This window comes from Jatropha curcas, chromosome 7, assembly GCF_041381405.1.
Source record: "Jatropha curcas cultivar XTBG-Jc1 chromosome 7, XTBG_Jcur_1.0, whole genome shotgun sequence".
In the NCBI taxonomy this organism is placed as follows: domain Eukaryota; kingdom Viridiplantae; phylum Streptophyta; class Magnoliopsida; order Malpighiales; family Euphorbiaceae; genus Jatropha; species Jatropha curcas.
In genome coordinates, this window is record NC_143157.1 from 24,053,333 (window position 1) to 24,074,316 (window position 20,984).

The following is a 20,984-nucleotide window of genomic DNA, read 5'->3' on the forward strand; positions in this document are numbered from 1 at the left end:
TATTATATTTTTTTAGTTGCAGTTTCATTATTTAAAAGAATATAAATTTTTTTACTTCGTTAAAAGATCAGCAAACACCGTTAATTATTAATAGTAAAGTTCTTTGTTTGGTCTATATGTTTATTTGTAGTTCTTAATATTATTATTAATGAATTATATTTAAAAAAAAATGAATATATCGATATTAACTATTATATAAATGTTTCAACAACCGAATGACCAAAATTTAATTCCAAGCATTTTAAATTGTATCAGAAATTATTAAAGCAGATGATGAATTAATTTCAATTTTCATTATTTTGTTGTAAAACTAGCCCACTTCTGCAATGTCAGCACTTTCTGTCTAATATCATTATTTCAACTGTTAACAAAAATATTATATTTCTTGTAAAATTTGAATGAATTCTTATAGTGAGGTGGAAGTAATATTCGGGTGAAACTCGTTCGATCATAGTAAATCCTGTTTAAGTAACTCGTGATATCCAATTTTTCTAAAATTTGGATTTTCGCAAAATTCTAACACTATAAATGCAAATTATAATTAAAAAGTAGTATGTTATAGAATTAAACTTAATTATTTTTTGAGAAGTGATTATAATGATTTAGGCAGAGGGTAGAGAGTAAATTTATTTTCTGAGCAGTAAGTTTTTAAATATAATGTTGGGGCAGGACAAAGAAGAGTGGGGGGTCCAAAAAAAAAAAAAAAAAAAAAAAAGAGATATAAGGTTACTGATGGGAACTATATAATGTGTCGTTTGGTGTTAAATGTATATCTAAACATTTACACTATCATGGAGAAAAGAAAAGGACTATTTATCAGAAATGGACAATACTATCTTAAATGAAAATCTGCCCATAGCATAGCATAGCATGTTTCCCCTTTTGATTTAGAAGAGAGGATATTGGAATTCTAATATTAATCTTAATCATGAAATCGCTAGACTTTTGTAAGATTAATAAAAAGATTAATTGATTTCGTGTGAGTTCATACATTATATTATATTTTTTAAGAAAAATGTTTTCTTTCAAAATAATTTATTTTCCGTTGTTTGGTTGTAATATTAAAAATTAGTTAAAAATGTTATAAGATCACAAAAATATCTATAATAATAGAAATTTTTTTTATATTTTGAAACTTTTATTATGATTTGATTTTGGAAAAAGAATATTTCATTGAGTAGCCATAAAGATCTCTTACCGTAAAAAATAAATTTTTTAGAAGAAAGGTAAGCATAAGCTTGCAACCTCGGTCGGGTTGGGCTACTTGGGTTTGGGTTGCGTGGGGATCTGTCTTACTCGGGCCAATCAGCAACTTGAAACCCAAATCCATTTCAGCATATATATATATATATATATTATGGGACGAAGTATTATTGAATTTTTAAATGTTTAACACTTCATTTTTTTTTCCTAAACATTATTCTTACGTTTATAACTAAAAATCCTAAATCTTAACAATTATCTATTATTTTTTTATCTATTATTTTTTCTAAAATTATTTATTGCCAATGAATGAAGATGCAATTATTAATATTAGAATAATTAAATAAAAATATTGTAATTTTCTTTAATTCAATGGAGGCTTTTTAAGGGCCAAAGGACAATTACAGGCAATACAACAGGGGGTAGCCCTTCTGTTGGCTCACCAAATTGGAGAAAACAACTGTGGTCTAGAGGACTTAAACTTGAGACCTCTCATTCCTTACATGAATGAGAAAACTAACCAGACCACCACTTGATTGACAAAAAAGAGATTTATAATTTAGTCACAATATTTTGTTATAATTAGATGATTTAATTTAGCCATTCAACAAAACCTTAAATGATAGATAAGTGATTAAATGAAATAAAATGCAATTTAATCGGAATATTATATTATAATTAATTGATTTCATTGTTTCATTAATGACAACATAAAAAAAAAAAAAAAAAAAAAAAAAGTTTAAACCTCAGATAAGTGGTTAGAGGAATTTTGAAGCATTATATTTTCAAAAATCAGTTTAGTCTTGATTGGTAATTAATTCCATCTTAGAACATGTCAAGCAAAAAGAATCAGAAGAGTCCAAACAGATCACTAAAAAATCCACCTGAAGCCCGCACTCTCATGAAACTGACGCTATAGAAGAATAAGGAGTGAGGACCCCAAACAAATCCATAAATCAAATCACATTTCGCCACGTCATAAAGTCCTAGTGGGCCCCAATAAATACAGACCAAAACCCTCAAATGCTCTCTTTTCCTTTACTGCTACTATACAAAACCTGCCAGTGCAAATCCAGTCACTCTGCCAAATTCCAAACAAGAGTTACAAAACCCATTTGAGTATATCTTATAAACATTTCATTTCATATATAAAATTAGAAAATAGATTGATAAACCTCTGCTCTTCTTTGATAATTATTATCTCCATGTATGCATATTTGATATTTCCATATTCATAGATCTTTCAAATATATTTTAATTTTAATTCTTTTCTGGATTTCTTGATTTCTTGTTGTTTTTCTTTTTCTTTTTGGTGAAGGGTTTTGATTTCTAGTCATGTATGCACGAAATATTAGAATTGTTAATTTATTAGTAATTTCTTTCTTTTAGTTTGAGTTCAAAGTGTTTTTTTTTTTTTTTTGTGTGTGTGTGTGTGTGTGTGTTGTGTTTTTATTTATACGAATGAGGATGTTCAAAGTTTCCAGAAATTAATTTTTGTTTAACCTAATTACTCAAAATATCATGAACTAAAAATATATATATATTTATTAATTCATTACAGTTGAAAATGTCTGGATCATCGAGGGAAAGCCATTGTCAGAGGAGAAGAATTGATAACATTGATGAAGGAATTGTGGGTTATCAGATCTGTAATGGGGCTGCATCAAGAAATGGTGGTGGTGGAATCAGAGATATGTAAGCAATTAATAATTCTCTATATGTAAAACAAATGTTTATTAAACATTTTTACATATTTTTTTTATGCTAATGAGGAGTTTTTGCGCTTTCATTTTTCTAAAGTATGATCAGTTCTGTGGAAGGGTTAGCTGATGAAGGTGAAGAGATGGAGAATAGAGGAGAATTAGGGTTAGAGCCTGAAATAAATCCACAGGTAATTAACCTTAATTACAAGATATGAAATGTTTCTTATAGTTTGTAAGATCTTGTGATTGTTAATTAATTTTCATTTCTTGAAGAAGCATTGACTATCAGAAACCCTAAAACCAGCAATTCCATTTTTTCTACTGCCTCTAGATTCAATTATTAGCTTGATTTTGTGATTTTATGCTTTTTTTTTTTTCAAATTACAGGCTGATTATATAATTCCAAATAATGAAGAAAATCCCTTCCCTTCACCAACTTCTTCTCAATCTCCACAACATTCTCCTCAAAGTGTAGTTGACTCAGTATCATCTTCAAGCATGCCTGTAGAAATTAACCGAGCAAGCGATCTTTTAATGGCGGTATCACTTGCTGCTGAGCCAAACAAGATTAAAATTAGTGAGCTTGCTAATTCAGCCATGGAAGAGCTGGTAAGAAAGGCTTTTGGTGGAGATTTGTTATGGCAACGACAAGTAGATAGCGATATTGAGAGACTAAATGAAGCTGAATATATAAGGGAATTTCGCGCATTTGATGCAAGTCTTGAAGAGATAATGAGAATGATCGAAGTGGGTGATCCTCAATGTTTTGCAACCCTAGATGGAAATTACGATTTTACTTGTGCATTTCAACAAAAACCTACATTACCGCGAGAAATTGAACCGGGTGCTCTTCAAACTGAAGCTTCAAGAGAAGTAGGGTTTGTGAAAATGAATGCTACTAGTATTGTTGAATGGCTAATGGATTTGGTAGGTTCTTTTTTAAATACTATTTGAATAAAGTTGATATACTTGTAATGTGAAAATATATTTATTGAATATTCTTGTTTTTTCTTGATTGTTTGAATACTGTGTTTTGATGATTAAACAGAATCAATGGTCATTAGCATTTTCTAAGATTGTCTCAAGAGCAACCATACTTGGAGTTTTATCAACAGGAATGTCTGGAAGCTATGATGAGACATTACAAGTGGTAAACTACACTATTTTGATAATGATATATGTTGCCTTTCATTATTAATACATCAAATGAATATATAGATTACAAGAAGAGATCAATCTTATGTAAGTTGAGATTTTTGAGGTTTTTTTACTTAACATTTACGAGTTAGGTTGGGTGTATTTGGGGGTTCGGATTTAAAAACTTAAAAATGTTAAGTTTTTCTTAAATATAAATTAATAAAATAAACATATATGCTGATAAAAAAAAATATAGATTTCATTCAAGAAAAAATTTATTTTCTTACCACATAAATTTATAAGAGTGAAGTTATTGCATTACTCTTTAAATGAAGTAGAATTTAGATAGTGTTGTTTGATTATGTTCTTCTTTAAATCTATTCTTATGTAAAATTTCTCTTTTAAGTCATTTGGTTAGTAGCCCAAATAATTATGTATTTTCCTCATAAAATACGAGATAAGTAATTTAATTAAATTCTGATAGATTTTTCTCTTTTTAAAGTTCTCGATATATAAAAAGAAGTTTTCATTCTAAATTTGATATATATATATGAGAAAAAGAAGTCTCCATTCTAAATTATTATTGATTCCAAAAATATTTAGTTTCATCATTCAATGAAATATGTGAGAGCAAGAGATAGAACATCTTATATTTGAGTAAGGAAACTTTTTTTTTCCATTTAAATAAATGCATATATCTTCTTGTATAAATGCATATAATTCTTTCAGATGAGAGCAGAATTTCAAGTGCCTACACCACTCGTTCCTATTCGAGAGTGTCAATTTGCAAGGTACTGTAAGCAAGTAGGGTCTAGCACATGGGGAGTAGTCGATGTATCATTGGAAGATTTATTCCCTTATCCAATATTAAAATTTAGAAGAAGGCCTTCAGGTTGTCTGATCGAAGAAATGTCGGATGGGAATTCTAAGGTGAGACCTTTTAATAATATTATATTTAACTAAGTCTTGTTTGTTTAATTATGTTTAATTAATATTAATTGTTGCTATATATAGGTTACTTGGGTTGAACATGTTGAAGTGGATAATACACTTGTTCATAGAATATTTCAGCCACTAGTTCTATCTGGTATTGCATTTAGTGCAAGAAGATGGGTTGCCACTCTAATTCAACATTGTGAATGGGTTGCTACTGTAATGTGTCGAAATGTTCCTCTCCCAAATGGAGGTAAAACTATTACTCTTAAATACTTTAAAATAATTAAATTTTGGCGTATCGGTTCAGTTAGGACATGAATATCATCTCTAAAACTTACAAATATGGAATGTTTCGTGCATTGAATCACCTTTTATTTAAAATTTGAGATAAAATTTAATCTTTTATGTTGCACGAATCATATATGTTGTGATACATGACATTTGTTATATTGTTTATGATATTGCAATACAGGATTAAAAAGCCAAACTGGGAAAGAAAGGTTGTTAAGGCTAACAGAAAGAATGATGAGAAGCTTTTGTGTAGACATTAGTGCTTCTACTAGTAATTTTTGGATGCCATTACCTATAAGTAGAGCAGAAGATTTTAGGGTTATGACCAAAACCATTACTCCTTCTCCTGCTTCTCCTACTACCTCAATAGCCTTCGCATCTTCTCTATGGCTTCCAGCTCCACCAAGGAGCATATTTAACTTTCTCCGTCGCAGCGATTCAAGAAATAAGGTAACTAATTAAAATCTTTATTAATGGAACATATGCATTTCAATTTCAATTTGGTGCACTACATAAATGTTCAATTTGGTGCATTACATAAATGTTTTCCTTTGCAGTGGGATTTGCTTTCTCGTGAGCTTGTAATTCGAGAACTTACATACATAATCAAAGGAGACAATCCAGAAAACCGAATCTCAATCTTGCAAGCAAATGTAAGTAGTAATTAAATACAATTTCCTATAAATTATGCTTAATTAATTAATTAACATGCATTAACACACGAACTACTACTTAATTAATTATTTTGCAGTCTGATCCAAACCGGATTGAAATATTATACTTGCAAGAAAGCTACAGTGACCCAACCGGTTTCTACATTGTTTATGCACCAATGGACGTTATTTCCATGGCTACATTAGTAGATGGAGGAAATCCAGATTATGTGAATATTTTACCATCTGGGTTTGTTATACATCCAAGTCATAAGCCAATTACGAGTAATTATAATGGACATGGACATCAAGTTGATGGAAGTGTTCTTACGCTATTTTTTCATATTCTTGATGGTTGTTCAACAGAAGATAGCATATATATTCCTCGGGAATCTCTTGATACTGTTCACAGAATCCTAACAGAAACTTCTGTTTTGATTAAGGATGCTGTTGTATCTGGTGATAATCCGTAGAACTATGTTTTGGTCATTTTTAATCTTCTTTTGCCCCTGGTAAGTCTCTTATCCCTCATTATTTTCAATAGCTAATGAGTTTTGATTCGCTAGAAATAAAATCAAATTCAGAATTGAGAAGTTGCATTTATTTCCGAATTTGTGCCTAATTAACCAGAATTTTTCTAGGGTAGGGTTTAGCATGATATGCAGAAGGCGTGGTTAGGGTTTGCAAAAGTTTTCCTAGATAAACTGTATAATGAGTTATGAATTACTGACATTTTAGTTTTAGATCATACACATTTAAATCAGACATGACACCACAAACACTATTATTCTTATAAAAATTAAAACATAATGCTAAACTTTGTTGAACAAATATTGGACATTAAATGATTTATGAAAGTGTTCGATACTGCATAGTTTTATAAAGAAAACTTTAGGTTACTGAGGTTTCCATACCTAAAATGTGAAAAGATTTACATGCAATTGGTAATTAAGATGTCAAGTTAAACTGTAAATTTTGTCAATCTTAATTACTACTGTTTTTCTCTTGTTATTACAGTAAGAAAGCAAATGAAAGATGGAGCAGGAAGTGTAAATGACACAGTGTACTGATGAATGAAAAATCTTTTGGAAGACAGATTAGGGTTTTAAATGCCCTAAAGAAAACAGTAACAAAGACAAAATAATAAGAGGTTGTAAATATAGATATTCTCAAACAACTTTAAAACCCTGGTGGTGTTTGTGTATTTAAATGTAGTAATTAATTTAATAATGTTGTCTAATTCTAGCTGTTGTACTTTGAAGACGAGCTGGTTATAACTGATAAGGCGAACGTTGAATTAGCAAATTTAAGGAAAAAAAAATTAGAAAGGATATTGAAAAATTTTCAAATGCACCAGCCGGGAATCGAACCCGGGTCTGTACCGTGGCAGGGTACTATTCTACCACTAGACCACTGGTGCCTGTTGGGAAGTCGCTTCATTGTAGCACTATAGAAATATTAAGCTCCATTAGGTAATACTTTGCAAAATATTAATATTTTTCATTTATGAGATCATTTATTTCACATTTACAGAAATTTTATATTTTAAAATTTTATTATCTAATATTAAAATTTTATTATCTAATATGAAAAGTGATACACTTTTCATCGTCCTAAATTATCGGTGACTATAACTGACAAGTGAATTAATAAATGTATTTTTTTCAAGGTTATAACAAGTTTGTTTATAGTCAAAAAAAAAAAAAAAAATTCCTCTTTTGAAAATGAAAAGCCTTTTAAAAAAAACAATTTAATTTTTCCTTTGACTAGAAAAATATTTTTTGTTGATAGATTATTTTGAGCACCCTAAACATTAAAAAAATCTAAAAATATTTGTCAAAAAAATTATTTTTCGAAAATAAACTGGACCTTCAAAAATGATTTTAAAATTTTTTGGCAATTGACTTGATATAAGAATACAACATAAGAGGCATTAAAAATGGATTTACTACATCCAATCCAACCGCTGGATTTTTAATAATTTTAAAACATATCATCGAGTCCGTGATTATATGCGAATGAACGATTGTTAATGAAGTCAATATCAGTCGGAATAGTCAAAAGATTAACAGGTCTGTAAATAGCCCTTATAATATGGAACTCTTTGCTTATTCAAAGTATGATATGATATGTAACGCAAAACAAATGGAAATATACATTATTCAGTTCCATGACAAAAGAACTATCTTCATCCTCTTTCTAGGAGACAAAGAATAAGAAATAACAAACATTTTCTAATGCTAGAATTTGAATTAAGTTATTAAAAAAAGAAAAATAAAACATGCATTCTATTTTGAACAAGGAGCCATCATCTTTTTGGAAGGACATCTGCAAAGGAAAAATCGTGGAAAGGTGGACCTGCAACAAGAATGAATATTTATCAGAAACAATTTGTTATGTATATATCAAATTTCAGACTTCTAACCTTCCTGTTGGCCAAGAATGTAAAATGGAATGTGTGCAATCATCTTTGTGCCTCCTTCACTCCAGTTAACGGTGCCAGGCTTCTGCATGTGTCCATGTGGAGGTCTTGAAGTCCCAAAAATGGATAAACTAATAGCAGGTTCACTCAATAATCCCAAATAATCACGAGCACGCCTCCAGACTCTTGAATCCGAGATTCGAGATCGAGCTACCTGGGGATGTAAATCCAGTTACTATGATATTTGACAACAGGAAAGTTTTAGCAAAGATTCTATCAAAAATTTTAAACAGACCTTCCCCAAGGATACACGTGCCCTTGGTAACAATTCACGGTGACAAGTGGCAAGTTTTGTAATAGCTGTTACAACAAAACATAGAAGCCTTGATTGTGACAACTTTCTGGAATTTTCACCATTAGAGCTAAGAGCCGACTCCCTGAGGCCGAGGCGACTGACCAAATGCATGAGGAAAAATAAAATCAGCAAACGATAGCCAATTGTATAGCAAAACCTTAAGAGGTAATACAGAAAGCACAATTGAAAATCATACCTAGATGATAGGTTTTCATACAAAAGTAGCTCTAAATTCTCAAAGAGCTCGCGAGCTGCATCTTTGTGAGACTCACCACCCCCACCATGTTCCCCAATGGCCCAGCACAACTGCAATGCCAATTCTGTCTACGAAGAATACATATAAAGTGAAGATTTATCAAAATAAGATTACGGTATCTATTCCTTGGAAAGGAAAGCCTAAGGTGATTTTTCTTAAATACAACTTTAGTCAGCTAACCTTTGCAGGGCTGTCATAAGCTTCCCCAAGCCTGTCCATTATAGGTTTCTGCAAAAATGCAATAAAAAGATTCTCAGAAAAAAAAAAAAAAAAAAATTCTATAGAGAAATATTAACATGAGGCTATAGAAATGGTGGTAAGTGAAACCCATAATCAATAAATTATTCCTTCCTTTAAAAGTAGACAAGGCTTATAATAACTCTGAAAAAGCCAATCAAGCAACATTATCTGTTTGGCTTCTCACGGAAGATCTCTAAACATTAAGATTTTGTTGGAAACGAAGTTGTAGCATGAAAAGAGAACTCCAATACTAAAAATGACACCGAAGTAAAATTTGTCATTCCAGAGGTACTTCCGAGTTTTATATCATCTGAAACAGAAACGTTTCATTTTGTGGAGCCCTATGGAGACACCATGTAAAATGCCCACTTTGACACTGCTAATTGTACCAAAATAGCTATTCCATTATACACAACGTAAGGTCTTTGTGACTGACCTTCCATGGACTATTAATTGATGCCCAAAGGTTATTACTTCAAAAACAACAAAACTAACATTATGCACACAAGTAGATGTTGTCAAAATAAAACCTTCAAGAGAGCAATAAAATTTGGGGATCGTTGAAATGCAGAAAGCATGAACTCCAAAAGCCTCTTGCGGACCTGCAATCAAATAATAACTGAGAAGCATAAGTCACCATGATCCAAACATTTTGCTGCAGTAATGGATTCAGCATGGAAACATGAAAAGAAAAAATGAGTATTACAAATCAAAGTGCAGTTCCACAAGAAAACGTCCAAAAGAAAACTTTAATTATTGTCAAATATAAATGCACCTCATAAGTGAATCTTTTTTCTGGGAAAATTGTGTCGTTTCTGGACATAATTAGAGGAATCAATGCGCAGATTAAAGCTGCAAAGAACGGAACAATTTCAGTATGGGCATCAACTTAGAAGGCAAATGGATAGTCCATTTTTAATTAGAAAAGAACATGCGTTCTGCAGCAAATTATAATGCCACAGAATATTAATATGATGATATTGAGCAAAGAAAACTCAGGAAAGATGTAAACGTACAATCATTAACCTCATGTGAAGCTATAGCAAAATACATGTCAAGGAGCTGTGGGGTTATTTTGAGTATTTGCTTTAGCCTATCAGACTGAGGACTATTGACTGTAGCCTGCAAAATTGCAGCCATCCCGGGAGAAGTCCAGTGCCGCTCCTGAAACACAAAATTTATTAAAAATTGAAGATTGACATGCCCAAAAAGCATGTCCGATAATAACTGTAAGATCTTTATCAAGGATTGATTAATTGTATAGTTTTCAAAACATAAATACTTTCAACTTCGAATTTCACAGAAAAAGAACTACATGCTAAAAAAAGACAGATAAAGCAAATCAAAATCTAAATTCCTTCAAAGGAAAGGAAATGAGTAAAACTCAGGAAAGTGCTCCTCTTTTTAATAGGGGTAGCAACAAAGAGAAAACTTAGATAAAATAGAAAGAAAGGAGAAAAAAAGGTGGAGTATAAGATGCTCTTCACAGAGAGAACAAGAAAAAAAAACTGAAGAAAAAAAAAAGACCCTCTTATCTTCTTGTATACTAGCAAAAAATACACAGAGAGACCAAATGACAGCTATAGAGAGTCTAGCAATATATTTCCTCAAAAAGAATCACTTCTCCCTTCTATTTAGCAGTGACAGTTTGACTGAGCATTCTAGAATTGGCATTTATCCATTGGCAAGATAAAAATGAGATAGGAGCCACAAGGGACCATACAGCAAGCCCATCATTTTCATCCTTCAAAATTTCAAGAAACACAGTATCAGCTACATCTATTCTGCTGCTATCCTCAGATTCAGAATCTGCCCCACCATCTCCTATGGTTGAACCGGTATAAGCTTCATCCATGAGTGCAAGTAGCATCTGCATCCAGATATAATTGATTATCCACAGGTGTACAACCTGCTTTTGCTTCAAATTCAAGTAGTCATAAAAATAACCTCAGGAGCTGTACTCTTCTGGATCAAGGCTATGCTGTTTCCAATAAGTGGTCCTGAGCTGCGTTCTACCTTTTCTAGTGCCACTACCAAAACTAGTACAGACATAACGATAAATGTCAAATTTCACATAACTAATTTAAGACGAAATCGAATAAAATCAGATCACTAAATACGATACTTAAGCACATTCAATTATCTAGATCAAACAATTTCACTGAAATAACTGCCATAGAAAAGAAAAGGATGCTGATTTCAGAAATCACACTTGAAAACTTGTTCTTTTAACAGAAGAGAGAGAGAGAGAGAGAGAGAGAGAGAGAGATTTTGAGGGAGAAGTTACACTACAACCACAAGAACTACCTACAGCTGGTTCTATATATGCAGGCAAATATAGATACATAAAGATAATGAGAAATTAAACCCTACTCAATGGAATCTTATAGACACTTTTAAACAGGTGATAGAATAGAACCTACACAGCTCAGAAACAGATCACTTTATCAATCATATATACAAATTAGATCACATAAATGTGATAAAGCATTAAGTGAACAGAATCTTGTAGACACAAAGATAGCCAGCCAGATAAACTTACTAGGCAAATCCACTAAGGATGGAAACAATGGAAGAAATGAGCCAGGCGATATCAAGCATGGAAAAACCTTCAGAAATGCTTTTTCTAATCTGAAAACCAAACAGATAAATGACAATTAATTAGCTGATCTGCCACATAGCTGCCACTTATTTCATTTCATTAAATTCATTACCTACACTTCCTTCATATTGTATAAATTCATGCTTTATGAATGGTATCTCCTTGGGACTTTGGTTTGGCAAAAATGAGGAGTGGATGTTGCTACCTTCAGGTGAAAATTGCTATTATTAGCACTCTTTTTTTTTTTTTTCCATTTTAACAGGTGAAGAATTATGTTTTATTTATTTATAGAGTTTTGGGAACTTCTAAATTCATCTTTACTGTATTTCATGTTTTATTAACCAGCACTTCATATAAAAATCATAATTTAGTTAATATATTAACATATTTGTTTTTTAAAATTAAATAGAAGTTGATAATAAGAATTCTATCAAAAATTACAAGAAAATGCAATACTGAGAAATCTTTCCATGACTTCATGTGCAATAAATAGTTTTATTCTTTTTTTTTTTTTTTCACTCTCTTAACTATCTTACTTCAAATAAGATTTGTTAGTTCTTGTAATTTCCAGTCCATAAGTATTCCACATGCACATGTTAATGATATCTGCCTCAAATTGTGACAATCCTGAGACACTTTATCACATGCAGAATCCCTTTAGAATCCATGTAAACACTAATGCCAAACACCTCAAATGAATTACACAAAAGTGATAACTGCTATCTTGAAACTATTAGCTAAATTTGACAAGAATAGTTGCATTATAAGCTGAAATGTATCCAAGTATACAACTCAGTGAGAGCCCATAAATAGTGAAGACTGCATAGAAGCAATCATGCTTTTTAGATTAAGATTATGGTTATGAAAATTGAATTTATAGACTTTTTTTTTTTTTTCCTAACTACATTTTTCCAATACTAAATAAAATTGTAGAGTGAGTAGAAAACTTACTTTTCTCCATTCCATGCAATCAACTTCAGCAACAAAGGAAAAAACTGCAGAACACATTGTCAAAGTTATATAAAGATATATTAGATGGCACTTTAATCTTCATAGAGCTTTCCACCCATTTATTTATTTATTTATTTTCTGAAGGTATTGGCTGTCTCAAGTCAGCTTTCTCCCGTAGTTAAATATTTAGTATTTGTATTTATTTAGAACATAATAAAACTCATCAATAGAATAACACAACAACAAGCAACTCCTTCTCTGCCCTAAAGATGTACATGGAAATTGGGAATCACATGGCTTTAATGGGACAATAACACGTGAAATATGACCAATATATTTTCAAAAAATCTAAGTATTAAAAGATAACCTATCACAATTTGATGCAGGAAAAAGAGCTGACAGAAATAAAACAAAATGCAGTCAAAATGATTTTGAAACTTCTTTCCCAAAACTAACATACTAAATCTGATACTACAATTTATTATTGTTGACAAAAGATTTTGTAGATCACATTTCATACCTGAGGCAGTAAAGTGGAGAAGGAAGTTAAGAGCTTTTTCTTGTTTGCATTCAGAAAATCAAGAGTTGCTTCTGCAACAACTGGATCTGCAAATTCACTGCAATCAACATTAGAATGAGATGCATGTATGCTGATAATCAAATTATTATATATAAATTAAAAGCACTTAAAATAAGAGAGAGATATTATATTACAAATACCTATCATCAAAGATTATTTCAATTGCATGGAATTAAAATAATGTTTTTCAAAATAACTTTAACAAATTACAGAAAGGCATGTAGTTGTAGTTATGGCCAACAACAACAGTCACAGCCAATGCTACCATGGGTTTGATTAAAATAAATAAGTAAACAATTTGCATCAAAATTAATAAGTAAATAAAGAACAAGAAGAACTTGAACCAATAGGTTAACAAATAATAAAACCAAATATGCATTTGTCATAACTCCCAATACCCGAAACTTAATCATAACCAACCTTAAACAAATATAGCAACTAATAGAGAAATTTGCATAACTTGTATCTAAAAATCCAAAAATCCACACCAAAATTTGCACATTCAGGAAAAAATACATAATAATTTCATCAATCCAACAAATAACAATTCTACTAACAAATAATAGCTGAAGAAATTAACAAAAAGTAGCTTCACAAGCAAGACTTCATGAACTACTCAAAAATTAAATTTTGTTTTCAAACAAAGCTCTGGAGGCTTGAAATAAAGGTGAGGAAATGTTTCTTGGAACAAAGAAGTTAGCTGGAGTGTGAGATAAAGAAGCTGCAGAGATAACCAGGAAGAAAGTGGGGTGGAAAAGCAAGTTTTTGTTGTACTGCCATTGTTATTACATATAACCAATATACACCATATCAGTGATATCTATTTCAAAGGTGATTGCAAAACCACCACACCATCTGGGATGGTAGTGGAGGCACACAATGTAACAGCAAAAACGTTACATGCTAATCATTGTTCAAAACACTTTAAAGGAATTCTCGTGGTCTAGATATTTAGTCATCCAGCAGAAGAACAATTTATTTATCACTTCAATTCCAGCTGTAGGTCCCTCGTTTTCTAAAGGCAACCGAACAAGTAAATGGATATAAATTATTGATCCAAACGAAAATTAAAAGCCTACACTTGATTCTTAGTAAAAGAGCCACAGAGAAGATTTCAAATATCTATCAAACAAAAACATGACTTTAACTCTACACATTTAAACAATAACCGTAAAAATATCTGCATCATTACCGGCTCAAACATGAACGGAAAAACGTCTTTAGACTGGGATCAGCATCATGAAGAACCACCTCACCAAAATCAAGAAAAAATTGAAGAATGGCCTGATTAACAACAAGAAAGAATAAAAGCCATATGACCAAACAGTTAGAGGTACCCACGTTGGTAATTGATATAAAATATGATAATAGAGATTAACGTAATCTCTCCTCTCTTTTTGTGTTACCGTGCAAGATTGAACTTTGACAAGAAAAAGGCCAGGTTGTCATTAACAAAAACAGGAAAAAGAAAAGATGTTGCAGAGAATTGCACCCAATCAGTGTGTAACAACAGAACAGATACATCCAAATAACAAGTACTTAGGTATTATTTTCTTTCAATTCTTATTATCATTCTAATTTTTCTGCTCGAGACTGTTATATAAAACTCATACTCAGTGGAGTTTTGAACTTACTTAGGAATTTCTTTGCTTCTCTATGAAGTCTTGTTTAGAACTTTTCCTATTTGGAATAACAAATCCTAACAGATCATAAAAGTGATTATATTAGGCTCTTGATAGTGGAATTAGGAATAACAGCAACTACTAGACTTGTCCTCCATCACCTAGCAGATTGTTCTCCATAGGAAAATAAAAAACCCTTTCTTACAAATTAATGAAAGGAAAGTTAATCCACCGAAATCCCTATCTATAAATTAGTTCGAAAAAATAAATTAAAAAGAAGAAAAATCTCTTGCGGAATAAGATAAGTTAGTTGCTTCCATTTACCTCCACTTGTATACCATGCTAGAGCCAAAGAAATCCCAATAAACAATGTCGACTCGAGATTGATATATTATATTTCTAACCACTATAGAATTTCTAAAATGAGAATCTATCGATTCATATAATCAAACACATAGCAGGCCCCAACTAGTTTGGGACTAAGGCTTAATTGTTGTTGTATATGATCAAACACATGTGTCTCAACGCATGAATGCCTGCCCAAGAATTTACAATACAAAAGTCCAGAGTAGTCACAGACTCATTTAAAGCTCAAAAACTATTATATCTAAAATGCAACTTAAATAAATTACTTGTCTGTTCCATAACTTCATCAACACCATTTCAAAATCAAAATTCAGAACTCAAAAAAAAAACACTAACCAGTAAGAGAAGTCCATAAGAGGACTTAGATTGAGCAAGCGAATTAACAGAGCGTTGAAATAGCCTATTAATTTGAGGATAAACCCTAGCCACCAAATCCTCAGAATTCTCTTGCTTACACAACTCGTATAATCTTTTAATCTATTTCAAAAACAATTAAACAAAACAAATGATTAAAACTAATCTCAAAGCCAACAAGTAATATAAATGAGTAAAGAGAGAGATAAGCTTACAGATTGGAGAAGAGAAGGATCAGAGGCAGGGTCACTGGCCAAATTGGAATCCCTGGCGCTACTGGACAGAGTTCGGAGATAGAATTCCCAGTCTCCTCTGTCTCGATCGGCCATTAATTCAATTGTATGTTTGATTTGGATTTGACTGTTCAATTTAGATTGATGATGACTATATGAGAATTCAATTCTGATCTTATTTTTATCACAGATAAAAATGCTTTGGATATTTGCAGAAATAAAGCAAAAGAGAGTACACGCACTCCGCTGGTCTATGTCTCTCTCAATCAGACAATTACACCGTAATTAAACGCACCGTTTCATCGTTGGTCGAGACACAACGGTGCCGGTCGAGCCGGTTGACTGTTGATTGCAGGCCGGTCCAAACCAGATCGGGCTCAAAAAAGGTTACCCCAGCTCAACGGGTGGGTCGAGGAGATCCGTTAACAGTTACAATTCAAATTTCTCAAACAGAAAGGCACATACAATACAACGTTGTCTTCCTGCAGCAATAGGATAGCATGTAAAATTGTCGTTTAAGGATTCGTTTCCAAGCGAACGACATAAGTTCGTCAAACGCCGTGGCTAACCTTTCTTGCTTCGTTTAACTTAATCGTCGTTGAGGATTAGAACTTTCCCAAACCAGACCAAGGCTAACATCAAGAAGCTACTCGGAGAAGCAAATACGCTCATATGATTAAAATTTCCCTCCATTTTCTAAGAACCCCATTTTCTTTTTCTATTGACGAAATCCCAAATTTTTCTTTCTTTCTTTCTTTTCTCATTGATTTATCAGATAGCAAACGCTTCTCACCATCAGGTACCTATATTTTTAACCTATTTCTTTTTTCTTTTTTTTTTTTTGACAGAAAACCCATTTCGTTAATTTGAATTCTCTAGTTTTATTGATTTTTTGCATTTTGATTTTGAGGGGATATGGTTGGGGTTGCTTTGACTATATTTTGCAATTAATAAATAAAAGAAATTGACAAAAGCCTAGCAATTGTAGAAACTAGAAAGGATGCCAAATAGATTAAGCAATATTAGGGATAGTTACCCATGATTGTTTTAATAGAGGGAATAAGCAAGTTTATCAATCTTTGGCTGTGAACAATATTACAGAGAGTTTGCCTGCAAATTTTGAGGAAAATGGGTATATTTCAGTTTGGTCTGAATTTTATAAAATACCGGGAATTTTTGTATTATCTGATGTTTAATCTTATTTTATTAGGGAGATTCTACTCTCATTTCACTACTTTCAAACCATGTCAATACTGCTGAGAATTGATTTTGTCACTATATCCAAACAAGCTTTACTCTTATATTTAATTTGACTTATTATGAACAAACAAAGGAAATTTATGTTTCATATTTAACTATGACACTGTCAATCCTTCTTAATATTATATGCATAACTTTTTTACTCAAACAGGTTGTGCGTTTGTGAAATAAAATCTGATCTTTGTAATCACATGAAAATCTTAATTTTGCGTTCTATACATGGTTTTTGTTCACAAATCTCATGATTATGCGTTTCAATGCCTTATTTTAGGGAGTGGTAAAGATTAAGGAATTATGGATGATTCTTTTTCACAGCCAAGATCCAAAAGGCAGAAGCTTTTCATAGGACAAGACGCTGGTCGTGGAAAAGATATAATCAGCAATTTACCTGATGACATTCTTGGTTGTATCCTTTCTTTCCTTCCAACCAAAGATGTCATAAGAACTTCAACATTATCAAAAAGATGGAAACATCTCTGGATTACCGTTTCTGACCTTGATTTTAAGAATAAGCTGGGGTGTAACTGCACAAGTAAGCAGACCGTGGAGGTGCGCTACAGCTTCTTGAAATTGGTGGACAGTGCACTTCTCTTTCGCGAGCCTTATTGTATAAGAAAATTGCGTTTGGAGCCAAGGATGCCTCTCAGTGGATTTAGTGTTAAGTCTTGGATGTTTCGTGTTACTATGTGGGTATGTGCTGCATTGAAGAACAAAATTGAAAAGCTTAATCTTTCGTTACATGAAGTCATCTTTATACTGCCTGATTGCCTTTTTGCATCCAAGTCGTTGTGTAAACTGAAATTGACAATGTATTGTGTTTTGAGGGTTCCTGGTTCAATTTGCTTCTCATGCCTTAAGACCCTACATCTTAAATACATAACATTTGAGGGCGAATGGTCCACCCAACAACTGTTTTTGGGTTGCCCTGTCTTAGAAAAGTTGATTTTATACAATTGTGGTTGGAAGAATATTAGAAGGATCAGCATTGCTATTCCTTCTCTGAGGACATTGATTATTGATTACGACTGTTCATACCCTGATGATTTTCTTGATTGTGTGGTTGAAATTAGTGCAGTTAATCTCACATCTCTTAACTGCACAAATTACTTAATTTTTGAACTCTCTCTTTGTAATCTATCATCTTTGGTCTATGCATATGTTGATGTTCAACTTTTCGGAGCTCTACACAACCTCAAGCTGCTTTACGTGCTCTAAAATTGCTTGGTGGACTTCAGAGTGTAAAATCCCTTACACTTTCGGATTATACCCTTGAGGTACATTAGCTTCCATTTTACTATAAACATCTTTTTATCCTATATCTTTCTTACAGCAAATTCCGCACGCAGAACCTTTGTGGTTCCTTGATTGCACTGATATTTTTTTTTTTTTTTTCCTTTAGTGTCTCTTATATGTGGCAAATATTGAGGATCATTTGCCAACATTTGATAATTTAACCCGTTTAGAAGTTCAACTCTGGTGTTCTGATTCTTGTATCAAAGCCCTGATGGATCTTCTGCAAAAATCACCCAATCTAGAATCACTGAACTTTTTTTAGGTGGGAACCCGATGCCAAAGTTCTAATTGTTTTTTACATATTGTTATGTATATTATCAGTGATACGAACATATATTTGTTGTATAGGAGTTTGACCCAAACATCTGCTTCATTGGGGAAGGAGGGATATCGAGTAATGTACCTCATTGTTTTAAGCACAGGCTTAAAACTTTTTTCATATCAAACTTTAGTGGGAATGCCGCAGAAATACATTTGATGAGGTACCTGCTTGAGAATGCAACTGTTCTAGAGCGTACAAGAATCGTTTGTGTACAGATGTATCAGAAGACCCGAAGAAAATAGAAGAGATCAAAAATCAATTGCAGAATTTCTCTAGGGTCTCAGCAAGTTGTGAAATTGAAGTATTGTGAAGCTGGTTTTATGAAATTCTATTCTGGTTTATCTACTTCAAAATCTTGAAATCTTGTGCTGGTTGTGAAGTTCATAATTGAACATTCTTGGCAGCTCACTCGATTGAGTAGTTGACTGCACCTCTTGTTATGGATCTGATGATTCTATCATGTATTTTTACATACTGATGCGTTTATTTCTCTGAGAAATTTTTGGGGAAATTAGTGAAGGTTTCGATGCAGCAAGAAATGGACTGCTCTTCACTGATAGAAATAGAGATTCAATTTTGAGGAATGCACATGCTCTGTTTTAAATAGCTATATGATTAAATCACAAAAATAAAATTCTTGAGTATTTTATTGGACTATAATTGAGGTAGTAAATAATTATTTAATTTTTTATTTTAATTTAATTGTTTATGAAAAGAATAAATTGTATTTTTATTGTTGTTGAACAATTTGCTTTGATGTTTGATAATGAATGTATTTTTAACAGCGTGTATGCATGGCTTTATTTTTTACGGCTTATTTTAGAGGTATCTGACGCCTCCTTATCATATTTAATAATTGTCGTTGAACCGGTTTGTAATATTATTTATGTTCCATAATATTTATCGTATTTAAAAAAATAACTTGTTCTAAAATACTTGATATGTTTGTGGTTTTCAAAAATAATAAATGTTTTTTTTTCTATGTTGATTTTTTGTATATGTCTAATAATTATTACTTTAATTTAATGATTTTCTTAGATAATTAGTATTAAATTAAGTGTAATGTAGTAAATTTACTCAATAATTTATTGTAATTTAGACAAATTTAATGATTTTCTTAAGAAACGTGAAATTCTAAATGTAACAATTATTATAGAACAAAAGTAGTATATATACGACATTCGTATTGTAAGAGGATTATCGACCTTCAACATCTTTTTAGCAATTACTCTCTCTGTTCTATAATACATTAATACTTGTCACATTTAAAATTTTATATTTTTTAAAAAAAAACCATTAAATTTGTTTAAGTTACAATAAATTATTGAGTAAATTAACTGTGTTATCCTTAATTTAATATATCTAAACATCAAATAATTATTGGTCAAATACAAGGGTAAATATGAAAAAAAAAATTTATTACTAGTTGAAACCACAAACTATATTTTTAAATGTGACAAATATTACGTAATAGAGATAGTAATTAGATGTGTATTTGTAAACTTTCTCTCTTTCTCTTTTAAAATCTTAATTTCGATGTAAATTCTTGTTTTACCTTTTTTCCCCCTAAGAAGTTGGATTTTTTTGTTTTTATTCATTTCATACAAAGTTGAGGTGATAAATGATTGAAAAGTTAATTTTTGTGCAAATTATATATCTCAAAATAATAAGTTTAGGGGCAAATAAAATAATATTATTTTTATATGAAATGAATAGTAATTTTTAAAGAGCAAACTATATAGTCGTACTTTTATATTTTGTCGAAATTAAATACTCTATTTTTATATTTACTTTAAATACACTACTATATCTTGTATTTTAGCCTAATATCCTTTCCCGTCCAATTTTTGCATTTTCAGCAAATAAATCAATATAAATTATCACAGTACGAAGAAAGAGGAATTAAATATATGTCAAAATACGAAAAGAAATATTATATAGTTATACAACTTGGAGAGAACAAGTTTCTTTTTTTTTTTTTTTTTTTTTTTTGGTAGAGAACAGGTTCATACCTTTTTGCACTTCCAACAAACAAGTTGATGCTTTTTTGCACTTTCAACAAACATGTCCGCATAGATCATGACGGTCAAAAAAAAAAAAAAGAGAGAGAGAGAAATCAAATACGGGTCAAAAGAGAAAAAAATAGAATAAAGTTTAATTTGATCGATGAATTTATTTAACAGGATTAAAAGGATTAAATTTGAC

At 31.4% G+C, this 20,984-nt stretch overlaps 3 protein-coding genes and 1 non-coding gene across 7 annotated transcripts; 2 read left to right on the top strand and 2 right to left on the bottom strand.

Moving 5' to 3' along the window:
* Positions 1-2,153: 2,153 nt before the first annotated feature.
* On the top strand, positions 2,154-7,449 carry LOC105632903 (homeobox-leucine zipper protein PROTODERMAL FACTOR 2). 3 transcript variants are annotated; one of them, XM_037636571.2, is made up of 11 exons: positions 2,154-2,410; positions 2,765-2,898; positions 3,013-3,094; positions 3,294-3,833; positions 3,955-4,056; positions 4,773-4,973; positions 5,058-5,229; positions 5,452-5,720; positions 5,828-5,923; positions 6,022-6,435; positions 6,941-7,449. In XM_037636571.2, the coding sequence occupies exons 2-10, from the start codon at positions 2,771-2,773 to the stop codon at positions 6,394-6,396; spliced, it is 1,965 nt and encodes a 654-aa protein (XP_037492499.1). In that variant the 5' UTR covers positions 2,154-2,410; positions 2,765-2,770; the 3' UTR covers positions 6,397-6,435; positions 6,941-7,449. The 3 variants fall into 3 exon arrangements, with proteins under 3 accessions (XP_037492499.1, XP_020534605.1, XP_020534606.1); XM_020678946.3 differs by having other exon boundaries at positions 2,156-2,410; positions 3,004-3,094; XM_020678947.3 differs by having other exon boundaries at positions 2,156-2,322; positions 3,004-3,094.
* Positions 7,273-7,343, bottom strand: TRNAG-GCC (transfer RNA glycine (anticodon GCC)). Its single transcript has one exon. It is a non-coding gene; the product is annotated as a tRNA-Gly (tRNA).
* A 555-nt stretch (positions 7,450-8,004) lies between the features above and the next one.
* Positions 8,005-16,131, bottom strand: LOC105632904 (AP-5 complex subunit zeta-1). Of its 2 annotated transcripts, XM_012215369.4 has the most exons (16): positions 15,887-16,131; positions 15,654-15,794; positions 14,522-14,613; positions 13,270-13,366; positions 12,750-12,793; positions 11,739-11,827; positions 11,144-11,235; positions 10,920-11,066; positions 10,213-10,360; positions 9,972-10,048; positions 9,727-9,798; positions 9,137-9,184; positions 8,897-9,024; positions 8,641-8,797; positions 8,349-8,559; positions 8,005-8,281 (listed from the first exon to the last, which is right to left on the bottom strand). In XM_012215369.4, the coding sequence occupies exons 1-16, from the start codon at positions 15,998-16,000 to the stop codon at positions 8,232-8,234; spliced, it is 1,707 nt and encodes a 568-aa protein (XP_012070759.1). In that variant the 5' UTR covers positions 16,001-16,131; the 3' UTR covers positions 8,005-8,231. The 2 variants fall into 2 exon arrangements, with proteins under 2 accessions (XP_012070759.1, XP_037492537.1); XM_037636609.2 differs by lacking the exon at positions 14,522-14,613 and having other exon boundaries at positions 15,887-16,045.
* Positions 16,132-16,367: 236 nt separating this feature from the next.
* On the top strand, positions 16,368-19,439 carry LOC105632905 (F-box/FBD/LRR-repeat protein At4g26340). The gene is made up of 4 exons (XM_012215370.4): positions 16,368-16,703; positions 17,436-18,438; positions 18,564-18,719; positions 18,806-19,439. Exon 2 carries the CDS (start codon positions 17,459-17,461, stop codon positions 18,377-18,379), a length of 921 nt encoding a protein of 306 aa, XP_012070760.1. The 5' UTR covers positions 16,368-16,703; positions 17,436-17,458; the 3' UTR covers positions 18,380-18,438; positions 18,564-18,719; positions 18,806-19,439.
* Positions 19,440-20,984: the final 1,545 nt, after the last annotated feature.